The sequence below is a fragment of the Lithobates pipiens genome, unplaced genomic scaffold, assembly GCF_037356315.1.
Source record: "Lithobates pipiens isolate NorthernLeopardFrog02 unplaced genomic scaffold, aLitPip1_a1.2 Scaffold_27, whole genome shotgun sequence".
NCBI lineage: Eukaryota > Metazoa > Chordata > Amphibia > Anura > Ranidae > Lithobates > Lithobates pipiens.
In genome coordinates this window covers 40,953,772-40,967,734 of record NW_027507788.1, presented here as the reverse complement: position 1 = coordinate 40,967,734, position 13,963 = coordinate 40,953,772, and the positions used below count along the sequence as shown (strand labels likewise).

The following is a 13,963-nucleotide window of genomic DNA, read 5'->3' as shown; positions in this document are numbered from 1 at the left end:
TATTCAAAACAAAAAAGTATTTTAATTTTGAGGTTTAATCTAGTTTTGATAAACTGAAGGACTTTTACCCATTAGGTCAGATTGTCACTCACTTTATAGAGGGTTATACCCGTCTCTGGATTTGCTCTTTTTTAAGATAAAAGTGTTGAATAGATTTTATATGGTTTCATACAAAGTCAACTTTGTTTTCATCACTGGAATGAAAGTCTGTACTTTGGTGAAAATCCATTTATTCATAGAAGAAGATAAAACCTGACCATCTGAGAACTTGGAAGCTTATACATTTCAGCCACTTAGGTCTTCACCAATCCAATAAGGCCTAAGTGGCTGAAAAGACTAAAGCTTGGTATACATGATGAGATTATCAGACAAATGACCGTCCCCCCTTTTTTTTTTTTGAAAGCTAGTCTCCGTATCTTAAAATGAAGAGGCTACTAAAGTTACAAAACTTCTCGTACAACAGAATAAAGATTCGGAAGTGATGTAATGTATTTTTATTGTATTTGTATTGTATTTTTGGACCAGAACAGTAATGATTAAATGAAAATTGTACCATCTGGTGTTGTACGAGAAAAATTTTGATGTTTGTCCCTTTGGATAATTTTGAACGAAAGCTATGTACTAACGACCAGATTATCGCGTGATCGCTTCGAAAGCGGTATTTTTCATTAAATTTTCTGATCATGTGTACAAGGCTTAAGCTTCTCAGATTTTTAGATTTGAACTTCTTCTACGAATAAATGGATATTCAATAGCAGATTTTCCGTGGTTTCTATTATAATTCTTGCAGAGGCTTCAGTCAGAGCACCAGTGTTTTTTGTTGTTCAAGATTGGGTTTGGAGGTAGATATTTAGCTAACTGCTCCTTTGTCTGCTTAAATATATTTCAGTCTGACTTACTATTTAACTTTGTACTGGGTGAGTGGTGGTGGTATCATACTACTTTATTTTCCTCATTCAGTGTTTTACAATTCCCTTGCTAAGTATTTCCACATCCAGACCTTACTGTTTGCTGTGTGAGATGTATTTTGCACAGAAGATCTACCATGGAAGTCTATGAGGACTCATCTCTAGGCCTCATGTACACTGCTGCTACTAAACGGACGTTTAGGAGTATTTGGTTATTTTTTTCAACTGCTCCTGAACTCTCCTCTATGTTATCTTATCAGTACATGTACACAGGGTCGTGTATAGTTGTTTCTAGGGAGTTGAGTTTAGAGGCCTTTTTTGGAAAGCAGAAAAATGAGTTCAGAAGCTGAGCTTAGAGGCATTTCAAGCGCCAAACGCTTCTAAACGCGGATAAACATAGTAATTTGTTTTTCACGGGCTTCTAAAAGCAAATGCAGCAAAACGCGGCATGTAAACATGTCAAAACGAACGTTTTAAACGTGAGTTACTATCTGTCAAGTTAAAGGAGAGGTTGTAAAAATGTCCCGTGTACATTAAGCCTTACATGTAAACAATGCACACTCATCTGTTAAAATTATTCTTCAGAACCCATGACCACCCACCAGAGCCATAGCTTAAAGCTTGTGGGCCCCGATGCAAAAGTTGACCTGCCCCCCCCACTACTTCCAAAATGCGTGCAGATACATCCACCACACACCAAGATACTCAAAGTAGCTTAAGAGTTTTGAGTTCCTCTTTACATCAGAGGACAGGGATTACCATTGGAGAAGCAGAGAATAGGGACCCCTGGCGGGTCACTTGGCAGAGCTCCCTTCCCATCCCAGCAATGTATACAGCCCCCCCCCACACACTACACAGGGCTGAAATCACATTCCTTTACACGCAGTCTGTCAGTCGTCAAACGGTGTATGTGGCTTTTATGAAATTCTCTGGTTGGAACGGCAGTGTATTTTTGCAGTACACTGTGCAGATCATGGCTAACTGGCTGTATTGTAAAGTAATGTGATTTCAGCCCTGCGGAGGAGGAACAGTATAGAGTGCTGTAATGGGAAAGGAGCTCAGCAGCCGGGCATAGCATGTAGGGTTGAGTGGGTGGTCAGGGGGCTTTGAGGGGGCAACTTAGATCTGGGAGGGCAAAGCCATGCGACACAAAATCTGGAGCCTGCAGCCCTTCAGGGCCCCTCCAAGGAGGTGTTAAGGGATTTATTTTAGCAATTTCTAAAGGTTTCTCTATCATTGTTGGGAAGGATACCTCCCGGAGGTGTGTGTCTTTTCCCTAGTTGTCAGGGAAGTGGGGCAAGTAGACATCCCTGGGTGGGGGGGGGGGGGGTACAGAGAATCTCAGCTGGTGACTAGGAGACACCAAGCAGTGTCATACCTCACCATCTTCCCCTCACTCGTCTCCATTCCCAGCCACAGACAGGACCAGATTGCCTCCGCCTATGCTGACGGCTCTGGTAAGTGGCAGAGGGGGTGGCCCTCTCCCGCCTCCGATAAAAGTGATCTCGCGGTGAATCCACCGCAGAGAACACTTTTATCTTTTAGCAGACCGCCGGCTGAACGCGAGGATACCAGGTTTATGGCAGGAAACTAGCTGCCATAACAATGATATCCATCCTCAAAATAAGGACATATATCGGCGTTCGCCAGTCCGGAAGGGGTTAAGGTTCAGTCTGAACACAACATTGGCTGTTCAAGAATTACTTGATTAATAGCATAAAATCCAAGGGAAGTGCTAAATTTCTATATCCCACTCACACAGACTGCAGAGCTCTAGCTTCAACCAGCTTGCCTCCAATATGATATTATTAATGAGTCAGTTTGAGTCATGAGTTTGAGTCACAGAAAGTTGTAATGTAAAAAAAAGTTAGACTTTTTTTATATACAGGGCTAAAAACACAGCCTTGCAGGAAAAGCTGATATGTTTCAGCCCAAAACAGCCTTAGTCATAGTTATTTATGTTATTTAGTTATTTGGTCTATTTACTATTAGCCCCAGGTTTCCTTTAGGATCAAATGGCTATACAAGCTAGGATCTAGGGGGGCCAAATCTTAGGAAATGTAAGGCTTCTCGTTGTTGGTACAAAAGCTTGAATAGATCTATAAACCACTGCCAAGAAAAATATTTATATTATAGTTTATTAACAATCTTATCCCATAGTAGAAAAAATATAAATTGTAAATCTTGTACAGTCGTCTACTTTGTATATAATAAATTTTCCTTTTTGAGTCCATACTGATATGACTGGAACAGGTACATCTGAGCTGCTACCTTCTGTGTAATGCTGGTAAACCTCAAGAACACAGCACTAAGCCTGGGAAGTCTCTGTAAATCTGCATGTATAATTGATGCAAAAAAGAGGGAAAGGCTGATGCTATGCAGTGGCGTTGCTAGGTGGGTGCGAGCAGCGCGAGCCGCACCCGGGTGACACCCGCCAGAGGGGTGACACCCATGGGTAGTGGCACCGCTAACACCGCCCGCTGCCCTGTGCTTTGCGCCATGGCTGTGTCCCTCTGCGGAGCGGAACAAAGCTGCCTCCCCTCCTCTCTGTTTACATCCACAGAGGAGGAGGAGCCCAAGCTCGAGAGACACACTGCTGTGTGTATCTGCTGTTCTGAGGTCTGTAAGGGGGGCATCTATACTGATGGGGGGTTCTGCACTGTGTGTCTGTACTGCTGGGAGTGTCTGTACTGGGGGGGTCTGCATGGAGGGGGGTGTCTGTACTGCTGGGGGTGTCTGCACTGGGGGGGGGTGTCTGTACTGCTGGGGGTGTCTGTACTGCTGGGGGTGTCTGCACTGGGGAGGGTGTCTGTACTGCTGGGGGTTCTGCACTGAGGAGGGGTGTCTGTATTGCTGGGGGTGTCTGTATTGCTGGGGGTGTCTGTACTGGGGGGTCTGCATGGAGGGTGGTGTCTGTACTGCTGGGGGTGTCTGTACTGAGGGGGGTCTGCACTGAGGGGGGTGTATGTTCCTGGGGGGGTCTGCACTGAGGGGGTGTATGTTCCTGGGGGGGTATATGTACTGAGGGGGTCTGTAACTGAGGGGCTCTGCACTGAGGGGGTGTTTCTGTACTGCTGGGGGTGGGTCTTCACTGGGGGGTCTGCACTGCAGTGGGGGTGTCTGTACTGATGGGGGTCTGCACTGAGGTGGGGGTGTCTGTACTGATGGGGGTCTGCACCGAGGTGGGGGTGTCTATACTGATGGGGGTCTGCACCGAGGTGGGGGTGTCTGTACTGATGGAGGGGTCTGCACTGAGAGGGTGTCTGTATTGAGGGGGGAGGTTTATACTGAGGGAGGGGCGTCTATATTGACGGAGGGTGGTCTGTACTTAGTGGGGAGGTCTGTAATGAGAGAGGGGGATCTGTACTGAGGGGAGACTATAGTTGGTGGGGGGGTGACACCATTTTTTTTCCGCACTGGGTGAGACCAACCCTAGTAACGCCACTGGTGCTATGAAAGTCGGCTTAAACATAATTTTATTATTCCAGGTGAACAGCAGTCAAAAAATCCAAATTTCATCCATCAGACTTTAATCATCGCCATGATTAAGGCCTGATGCCCAAAACGCACTGACTTTTTTGACTGCTGTTCACCTGCAATAATAAAATTATGTTTTTGCCAACTTTCATGGCTCCAGCCTTTCCCCCTGTTTTGCATATATTGATATGACCCCTGTAGTACTCCTTTAGTAGATGATCATACAATGTTGGCGAAGCTCCACTTTTTTCATTATCCTAATTTCCTAATTTAAATTATAAACAATAAATCAATAACAAACAAATGTGTCATTGCATACATACTGAGTAATATGTGGGAGTTGATTTACTAAAGTCAAATAGACTGTTCACTTTGCAAGGCAATTTTCACTCTGAAAGGGATTTTTTAGCCGACCGAATTTCAACCGCATAATCATGAATTTTATCATAGCAAAAGTGATTGGGAGACACTAAGCTAAAATCCTGGCTCGTGCATATATTTATTGAAATGGTAATTTAGTGATGAACACAAGTAAATCATAAAACTGAAATTAATGCACTAAGTGATATTTTATCATGGTAACTGTTCAGAAAAGTTATTAATGATCCGAAATAAACCACATAGAGATAGTATCAACTAACTTCCCTTCAAACCACAACCACAAATGGCTTAGGGCTGAAATATAAAAGCGTTTGATATCAGTTTAGGATCAGTTTTTGTTTTTTATTTATTTCTTTATACAAGTCAATGTGAATGTAAAGCAAATGCAAGAAAAAAAATGCATGACTAACTCATCTTGAAAGTTAGCGGTTACAGATCTAGGTGATTCCTGCTGCCAACTACAGCTTTACCATTACATTGTAGAAATTATTTAAAAAAAAAAACAGCATTTAGCGATTATCAATAGCCAAAAGTGTATGTAATTGTTAAATCCCCTGTCTGTTTCCCATTGCAGACAGGGGATTCAACAATTATGTACACTTTTGGCTATTGATAATCGCTAAATGCTGTTTTTTTTTTTTTTAATAATTGTGCGGGGACACAATGAGAAGCGAGAGAAAATCTCTGCAAACTGAGGGAAAATCCCCTTCTTGAGAAACATCAGCAGACTAGATGTGCCCATTGAATAGAGAAGCTCTCTGAGAGTGCACATCCAATGAATAAAAAACCCTTCCAATTTAGAAGAAGCAAGAGTGCAACACCAAAGTTTTTAGTATCAAGAAACACAAAGAAATCCATGGTAATAAAGCCAACATATTTTGGGGGTTTGTACCGCCCCCCTTTATCAGGGCTTGAAAAATCATCAGAGAAGAAAAATATCATACATTGAACAGTTTGAAGGTTGCAGGAATGAGTTGTTCCTTTCAAGGCAAGCAGCCGGTTGTGAAAGCTATGCAAACTTAGCAGAAGCTCTTCCACACTCTATATAAAAGTAAAAAATAACCTTTTGGCAATAGAACAAAATGTAAGATTTCAGCTCACCACTAAGCAAAATGCATTTTTTCCCAACGAGTAGAATATTCAAAAGGCACGTACATCTCTAATGCCGCGTACACACAGAATTCCAGCCAGAAAAAAGACAAATGAGAGCTTTTCATCGGAAAATGCGACCGTGTGTATGCTCCATCGGAATTTAGCTGTCCGAATTTCCGCCAGCCAAAAATTTATAGCATGTTCTTAATTTTCCTGACGGAAAAACTTTCTATCAGTAATTCCGATCGCGTGTATGCAATTCCGACACGCCAAAAATCACGCATGCTCAGATTCAACTACGAGACAGAAGCTATTGGCAATTGAACTTCCTTTTTCTAGTCACGTTGTATGTGTTGTACGTCACCACCTTATAAATGATCGGAATTTGATGTGACCGTGTGTAGGCTAGACAGCTTGAGCCGAATTCCATCGGAATTCCTTTGGGAAAACCATCAGAGCTTTTTCCGATGAGAATTCCGATCGTGTGTATAAGAATATATAATAACATCTCTAAATAATATTAAGGCACTGCCAATATACCAAAATAGCTGAAAAAATTAGCATGCAGCTTTTTTTTTTAATGCAACACCCCACAACGCACAATAGTGTTATTATGCTGTGTGCTGTAACTCATGTGCATTTGTGTGTTGGGGTACCATTGAAAACGAATTGAACCTCAACGTTATAAAGCATGTAACGTGTTAACATCTGCATATTACCTCCAGACTACAGTAGGAATGGGCCTGAATGGGCCGGCCACGTACTAAAACAAGCATGCTTCATTTTTGCAAGACAGCACACCACAAAGTGTGCGTTGGGTACCACTGAAAAATAATGGCACTGCAATAAAGAATAGTATGAATGGGCCCTATGATTTCTTGACACAACACTGTGATGAGCCAAGTACATTCAATAAGAAAGCAGCGGAAATTGCAAGAGAACATTTGCATACACAAAAAGGAAACACTTGTCTTACAAGAAGCATATCGCCAGTTCATTGGAAACAGGAAATCTTCCTTCAGAAAGCAATGTTCCGAAGAGCAAATACATTACAAAAATGTCAGAAATAGAAGAAGATGTAATGAGATTGCACAAAATGTTTTAAAAGATATTTTGTTAAATAGAACCAGTAAATATATCTTTAGGATTATTAAAGCTAGGTTACTGGATCTTTGATAATTTAGCATATTGCCCAAAATAATATATAGAGTACTACGTACAGAACTTATTAGAAAGTCATTTTTTTGTACTCGTTTTATATTTTGGGCTAGATTAATATTTATACCAGTTTTTTCTCAAACGTCCTGAACATCTGGTCTATTGGCAGTAGTAGATATACAGTATTCTATAGCGTAATCTTAATTAAAGCTGCCATCTGCTTTTTAATTTTCTGCACATAAAACTTACATTTAAAAAAAGATATTACTGCGTAGAACAACATTAAAGTGGTAAGAATTTCATGAATAAAAATACTGCAGTAAAAAATTTTTTTTTTTTTTGGTTACAACGTGCTTTATTGAGAAATTTCTAAAAAACAAACAATGCAATCCAGGCATGTATAGGATAGGACAGATGGTACGCAAAATGTCAAGAATATCAATGACAATTAAAACAAAATGCCAAGGAATAAGATAAAAAAAAAAGGTATTCCTAGTTATCTATAACATAAAATTGTCAAAGACAAAAAAGTCCATAGGCCCTCTTATACGCAATAAAAATACAAATAGCAGTACTAAGTATACAAGGGAGAAGGATGAATTGATTTGTGAAAATTATTTTTTTTTGTTAATTTATTTTGTTTTGTTTTACTGGTAGCAGCACAGAAATTGCAGAAATTGTTAAATAGGAAGAATCTATAAGTTCCACCAAGTTTTTCTGTCTCACCCTATACTGGGGAAGTGACACCCTACGTCACAAACAGTACATGGGACTTTCCATTTAGTTCTATGACATTTGCATTTGTAATTTACATAACTATCAACAGTCGACAATCACTTATTGATAGGAGATAGTATAGAGCTGGGGTAGACAACCTTTTGAACACAGTGTGGCGAAAAAATCTTTTCAAAGAAATTGAGCTTGCTGATTTTATAACAAAAAAAATGTCAACTTCACACTCTCAATCCTGAAAAGTATTTTTTATAAAGTAAATGCTGTAAACTACTTGAGTAGTGAAAAATTAACATCCTGAACTCTCACACATCAGATCTGCCCTAATTCCTGCAACTCCACACCTCAGATGAGCCCCAATTCATGCACCTTCACACTTCACTGTCCCCCCTGCATATCTTTCCCACCACTGTAACCCCCTACACATCTGCCCGCCCACTGTAACCCCCCGCACATCTACCCCACCACTGTACCCCCTGGTCATCTGCCCCACCACTGTAACCCCCTGCTCATCTGTCCCACCACTGTACCCCCCTGCTCATCTACCCCACCAATGTTCCCCCTTTCTCTCCTGCCCCACCACTGTACCCCACTGCTCCTCTGCCCCACTCCTCTAAACCTCTGCTCATCTGTCCCACCAATGTACCTCCTTTCTCCCCTGCCCCACCACTGTACCCCCTGTACATCTGCACTACCTCTTTACCCCCTGCTCTTCTTCTCAACCACTGTAACCCCCTGCTCATCTGTCCCACTAATGCACCTCCTTTCAGATCTGCCCCACCGATTTACCCCCTGCTCTTCTGTCCCACCGCTGAACCTCTTTCTCATCTGCCTTAACACTGAACCCCCCTGCTCATCATTCCCACCACTGTAACCCCCTTCTCATCTGGCCCAACACTGAACACCCCTGCTCATCTGCCCCATCACTATACCCCCTGCTTTTCTGTCCCACCGCTGAACCCCGTTCTTATCCCTCCCACCATTGTACCCCCTTGATCTTCTGTCCCACCACTGTAACCCCCCTGCTCATCTGCTCCATCAATTTACCTCTTTTCTCATCTGTCCCACCCTGTACCCCCCTGCACATCTGCTCCACCACCGTAACCCCATGTTCTTCTGTACCACCTCTGTTCCTCCTGCTCTCCTGCCCCACCAATGTAACCCCCTGCTCATCTGTCCCACCAATACACCTCCTTTCACATCTGCCACAGTGCTCTACCCACCTGCTTTTCTGTCCCAACACTGAACTCTCTTCTCATTTTGCCCAACACTGAACCCCCCTGCTCATCTACCCCATCACTGTAGCCCCCTGCTCTTCTGTCCCACTGCTGAACCCCCTTCTAATTTCTTCCACAACTGTACCTCCTTGCACATCTGGCCCACCACTGTACCCTCCCCTCCTGCTCTTCTGTCCCACCCCTGAGCCCCCCCCCACCACTGTACCCTCCTACTCATCTGCTCCACCGATGTACCCTTTTCTCATCTATGATATGCGTGATATGCAGAGTGGTGAAAGGAAGCAGAGATGAGACACATCTACCTGTCCTGGCACACTCATCCTACTGACCCACCTCTCGCATCCAGCCCACGTGCTTGTATGTGATTTATGTGATGTCACATCCAAGCATCTGTAATGGATGCACAATGATGGGCTCAGGACAGGGGCATTTTCTGAAAGCAATGGGCCTGTGTGCATGATCATAAGTTGGGCCCCCACAGCTGAGAAAAAGTGCGGTGCTTTGCGCTGCAGCAAAAGTTGGGTATGGTTTTCATTGTGTTGAATACTGGCTGAGGCTTAAAGGGACACAGAGTGCTGGGGGTTCAGTAGTAAGTGACACAAAGGTTCAGGAATATTGTCAAAGTTCCCAGAAGCTCAACAGTAATTCCACAAACTGTCACCTGATTGTGGGTTTCTTAATCAGTAAAATCCCTTCTTTCTTTGTTAGTGGCAACCAAGCGAGTCACCTTCTTCCAGCTGGTGGACGGGGTTAGCAGGACTGTGATTGGCTTTAGCAGTGGCCAATGACAGTCTTCCTCCTGCAAACAGGAACCCCCCCCCACCCTCAGCAGAACTGCACCCGATCTCTTCCCCATCACAAAAGCTGACGATCGCAGCTACAGCTTAGCTCTTACAAGTTAGAGAACCAAACAGTATTTCCCATCTTTTATAATGTGTGGGGGCACAGTGCCTCCCCCTCAGTGCAGGTGGGGAATTCTGAAATTGGAATGCATTAGTGTCTCACTGACACTTCGCTGCAATGCTGATGGGGAGGGAGTCGAGTGCCCGCAAAATAGGCTTTGCTTGCCGCTTGCGGCACCCTTGCCGGAGGTTGCCTAACCAATGGTATAAAGCAATATATATTTCATACCTATGAAAAGCATATAATACAGAATAATAAAAGTAAACACCTAACATCCCCCCACAACTTTGGCTTGTTTGTACGGCAACTTTGAGTTGGTGTTAATTACTATTATCTACAAACTGGAGTAAATTCCTTTTTAATTTGTTGCAGCCATAAGGACACATTGTAAACGTGACACAAATAAGAACTCCATGAACCTGAATAAGAACACTTGGAATTGTTAATGAAACTGTTGCAATGTTTTTATTGATATGACGTAAAACATTTCAAAGTGACCATACCACCAGAAATGTGTTGCTAATGTTTTACTGAATTCCCCCAATATACCCATATTTACCTGAGTGTAAAATGTTAGTGATAAGGAGGTTGTGATCATAGTTGTTGACAGTAGGTAACTCTGTGAATGTAGTTTTAGATATGTTGCTAATTCTAAATTTATTTAACAATTAGGCTCAGTTCACACTGCCACGACCTAAAAGTTGCGTGACCCTCAGTATGACTTTGCCAGGCAACTTCTGTGAGACTTGAGTGCTACTCGAAGCAACTTTAAAGCAACTTCAAGGAAAGCCTGGGTAATCGTCCTTTAATGTTGGATCCAAATCACATCAATTAAGATGAGGATCCGACTTGGAGGCGACTTCCATTAAAGTCTATAGGCACAAACTGGATAGAACTTGCCTTGAAATAGTACAGGAACCTTTTATAAAGTCAGAGCGACTTCAGTAGTGCTAATTAGGACAACCCCCATTGACTAAAATGGGATTACACATGTCACACAAATTGGGTTATCACAAGTTGAATACCAAGTGGTGGCAGTGTGAACCGAGCCTCAGGCTCAGGTTGGATCCTCATCATAATTGATGTGATTTGGATCTGACATTACAGGAACATTACCCAGGCATTCCCTGAAGTTGCTTCAAGTCACACTGAAGTCGCACTTAGGTCGCCTGGCAAAGTCACACTGTGTGACTTTCAGGTTGTGGCAATGTGTACCGATCCTTATCTGCACAGTTCTTGATCCTTTCTAAAATAAGATGTATTTGATGTAATTGGCTGCCGGCCGCAACACCAAGCCAGAAAAATTTGTTGTTTTTTTTTAACAAATGTATTTCACTATATACTAAGTAGTCATTTCTTATGGGGATCATCCTGGTAGAGGTTGATCCACAATGTGCCCTGAATATAAATACGGGTTTTAAAGTGGCACTAAACCCTCTCTTAATAAAATAATTCTATTCAAGTATATTCTTAACTCAAAAAATAAGCTTCACAGCCTCCTCCAAATCTCCAATTTCCTTTTGTATACGGCTGTGATCTGACACAATGTTAGAGGGAGGCTACTTTGGTCTTCCTAGTCCCACTGTATGTAGGAACGTAGCCACCCTCTCTTACTCACTCCCGATATAAACGATGAACAATGTCCTATGTAGTGTGTATTGTGCAGCGTACATGACTGCAACTAACATACACCGCTCATTCCAAAGAAACGAAAATGAGGAGGAAAAGGAGAGGCTTGGCAACTCAAGGAGGAAAATACGAGAAAGCAGAAAACACAGGCAATGCAAAAGAGATTATATGGATATTAAGCAGCGGATGTGCATGGATTACTTTTAAAGACTAAAGATATTGTTAAGTATCATTTTAATTATGGCTGCTGTAAATAATGTATACCGTATATACTCGAGTATAGGCCGACCCGAATATAAGCCGAGGCCCCCAATTTACCCCCAAAAAAACTGGCAAACTTATTGACTCGTGTATAAGCCGAGGGTGAGACATGCCTGTCCATCCCTGTGTGTGTGTCCGTCCATCCCTGTGTGTCCGTCCATCCCTGTGTGTCCGTCCATCCCTGTGTGTCCGTCCATCCATCCCTGTGTGTCCGTCCATCCATCCCTGTGTGTGTGTGTGTCCATCCATCCATCCATCCCTGTGTGTGTGTGTCTCCATCCATCCATCCATCCATCCCTGTGTGTGTGTGTCTCCATCCATCCATCCATCCCTGTGTGTGTGTGTCTCCATCCATCCATCCATCCATCCCTGTGTGTGTCTCCATCCATGTGTGTGTGTGTGTGTGTGTGTGTGTGTGTGTGTGTGTGTGTGTGTCCAGCCTACCTTTGTCCCGAGCCTCCGTCCCGTGCCTTGCCTCCTTGCCTCCGTCCCGTGCCTTGCCGCCTTGGATCCGTCCCGTGTCGTGTCGTGCCTTGCCTTGCCTTGCCTTGCCTTGCCTTGCCCCCGTCCCGTCCCGTCCCGTGCCGTGCCGTCCCGTGCCCTCTTCGTCGGCGGCCATTGTAAAGTTCAAAAGCTGCGCCGCCGCCTTCGCCTGTGATAGGCGGAACACTGAATTTCCCAGCAGCCTGTGTTCCGCCTATCACAGACGTCGTATCATCCTCGTCCGTAGTACGAGGATGATACGATGTCCGTGATAGGCGGAACACAGGCTGCTGGGAAATTCAGTGTTCCGCCTATCACAGGCGAAGGCGGCGCCGGAGGCGCGGCTTTTGAATAGAATGGCCGCTGTCTGTCTGCTCGACACGCTGATCGAGCGGGCAGACAGCGATGACTCGAGTATAAGCCGAGGGGGGCACTTTCAGCCTCAAAAAAGAGGCTGAAAATCTCGGCTTATACTCGAGTATATACGGTATATTGATATAGCCAGTGAGCCATTTGTTCCTTTTGGACGGCTTGGCTTCCACTGAAATTATAGGTGGACAGTAAACTTGCCCCTTCACTTTTATGTTATTTAAACGTTTAAAAAATATGTTTCTATGTGTGCGCATGTGTATACAAGAAGAAATATAAAACACGCTCACAGACACTTCTTTAACTTACCTTTGGTGAATATTGATAGATGAACAATGAGGACAATCTGTAATGGCGCACAGCCCAGTATAGAGAGATCCAGCTTTGCCATAGAGCTCCGTTATCATTGCTCTATCTTACACTGCAAATAATTCAAACTAAGTTTGTCGGGTTATGAACTTCCTCATTACTCTCCCCGCCTGGAGGAGGAGATAATATTATCTCCCACACAAGGAAATTACAGGGGATATTCTGCAGACACTCCACAGAAACCTGTTGTAAGACTGCTGAAAGTTATAACGAAACCTGATATACTGTACTGTACACAGAAGGAGGAACTTCTTTCTTTTCTTTTCTCTTCTTTTTTCCCTTTTCTTTTCTCTTCTCTTTTTTCTTCTCTTTTCGCTTTTCTTGTTTCTTCTCTTTTTTTTTCTTTCTTCGTTGATCTATAGCTGTTTCTTTATTTAACGTTACTAGAACCACAGGTTGGTTTTGGGTTTAATTATATCAAATTATGGTTTCAGTACCAGTCTGGCTGGATTGCACTGTGTTCTGCTTGGCCATAGGTGGCGCTGTCATCACTGGCAGGTGTGAGAACGCAGTTCAGCTGTGCGCATTGAGTGCCATTCCTTCTCAGAACCAACCCAGTGGGCGTATCATCATGCTGTGCATTCTGGGAGAGGGTACTTAAGGTACTGACATCACGTGCATCTGGGTTCCCGGTCCAGAGGATTTTGCTGTCTGTTTGGTCCTGGTTCTCCTGACCAGCCCCCATGGCTCTCATGGCCTGGGGTACAGATCCATCCAATTCCAAGTCTCGGGCCTGGCTAGCCCATGGCAAAGTAACTAGAGGGAGGATTCGGAGGTGGTCCGGTGCCGTCTCATCTGTGGAGAGGCCCAGCAACTGAAAAAGCAACCAGGGGAGGACTGTTCGGGAGAAGGCTATGCAGAAGGCTGGAGAGCCTGGAGGCTTCGTTGAAAGACCCCAAGTGAATCGACACTCGTACAGTATTGCCGGACCAGCTGCAAGATATTGGTACCGTATGAGGGCTC

General features: G+C 43.6%; 1 protein-coding gene across 1 annotated transcript in view; it reads right to left on the bottom strand.

The window, feature by feature from the left end:
• The window catches only part of IL10RA (interleukin 10 receptor subunit alpha), a 32,767-nt gene extending 19,630 nt beyond the window's left edge, over positions 1-13,137 (bottom strand). Inside the window, exon 1 of the mRNA XM_077456864.1 lies at positions 12,941-13,137. Within this exon, the coding sequence (XP_077312990.1) occupies positions 12,941-13,022 (82 nt within the window). The 5' untranslated portion in view covers positions 13,023-13,137. The remainder of the gene's footprint in view (positions 1-12,940) is intronic.
• Between the last annotated feature and the right edge of the window lie 826 nt (positions 13,138-13,963).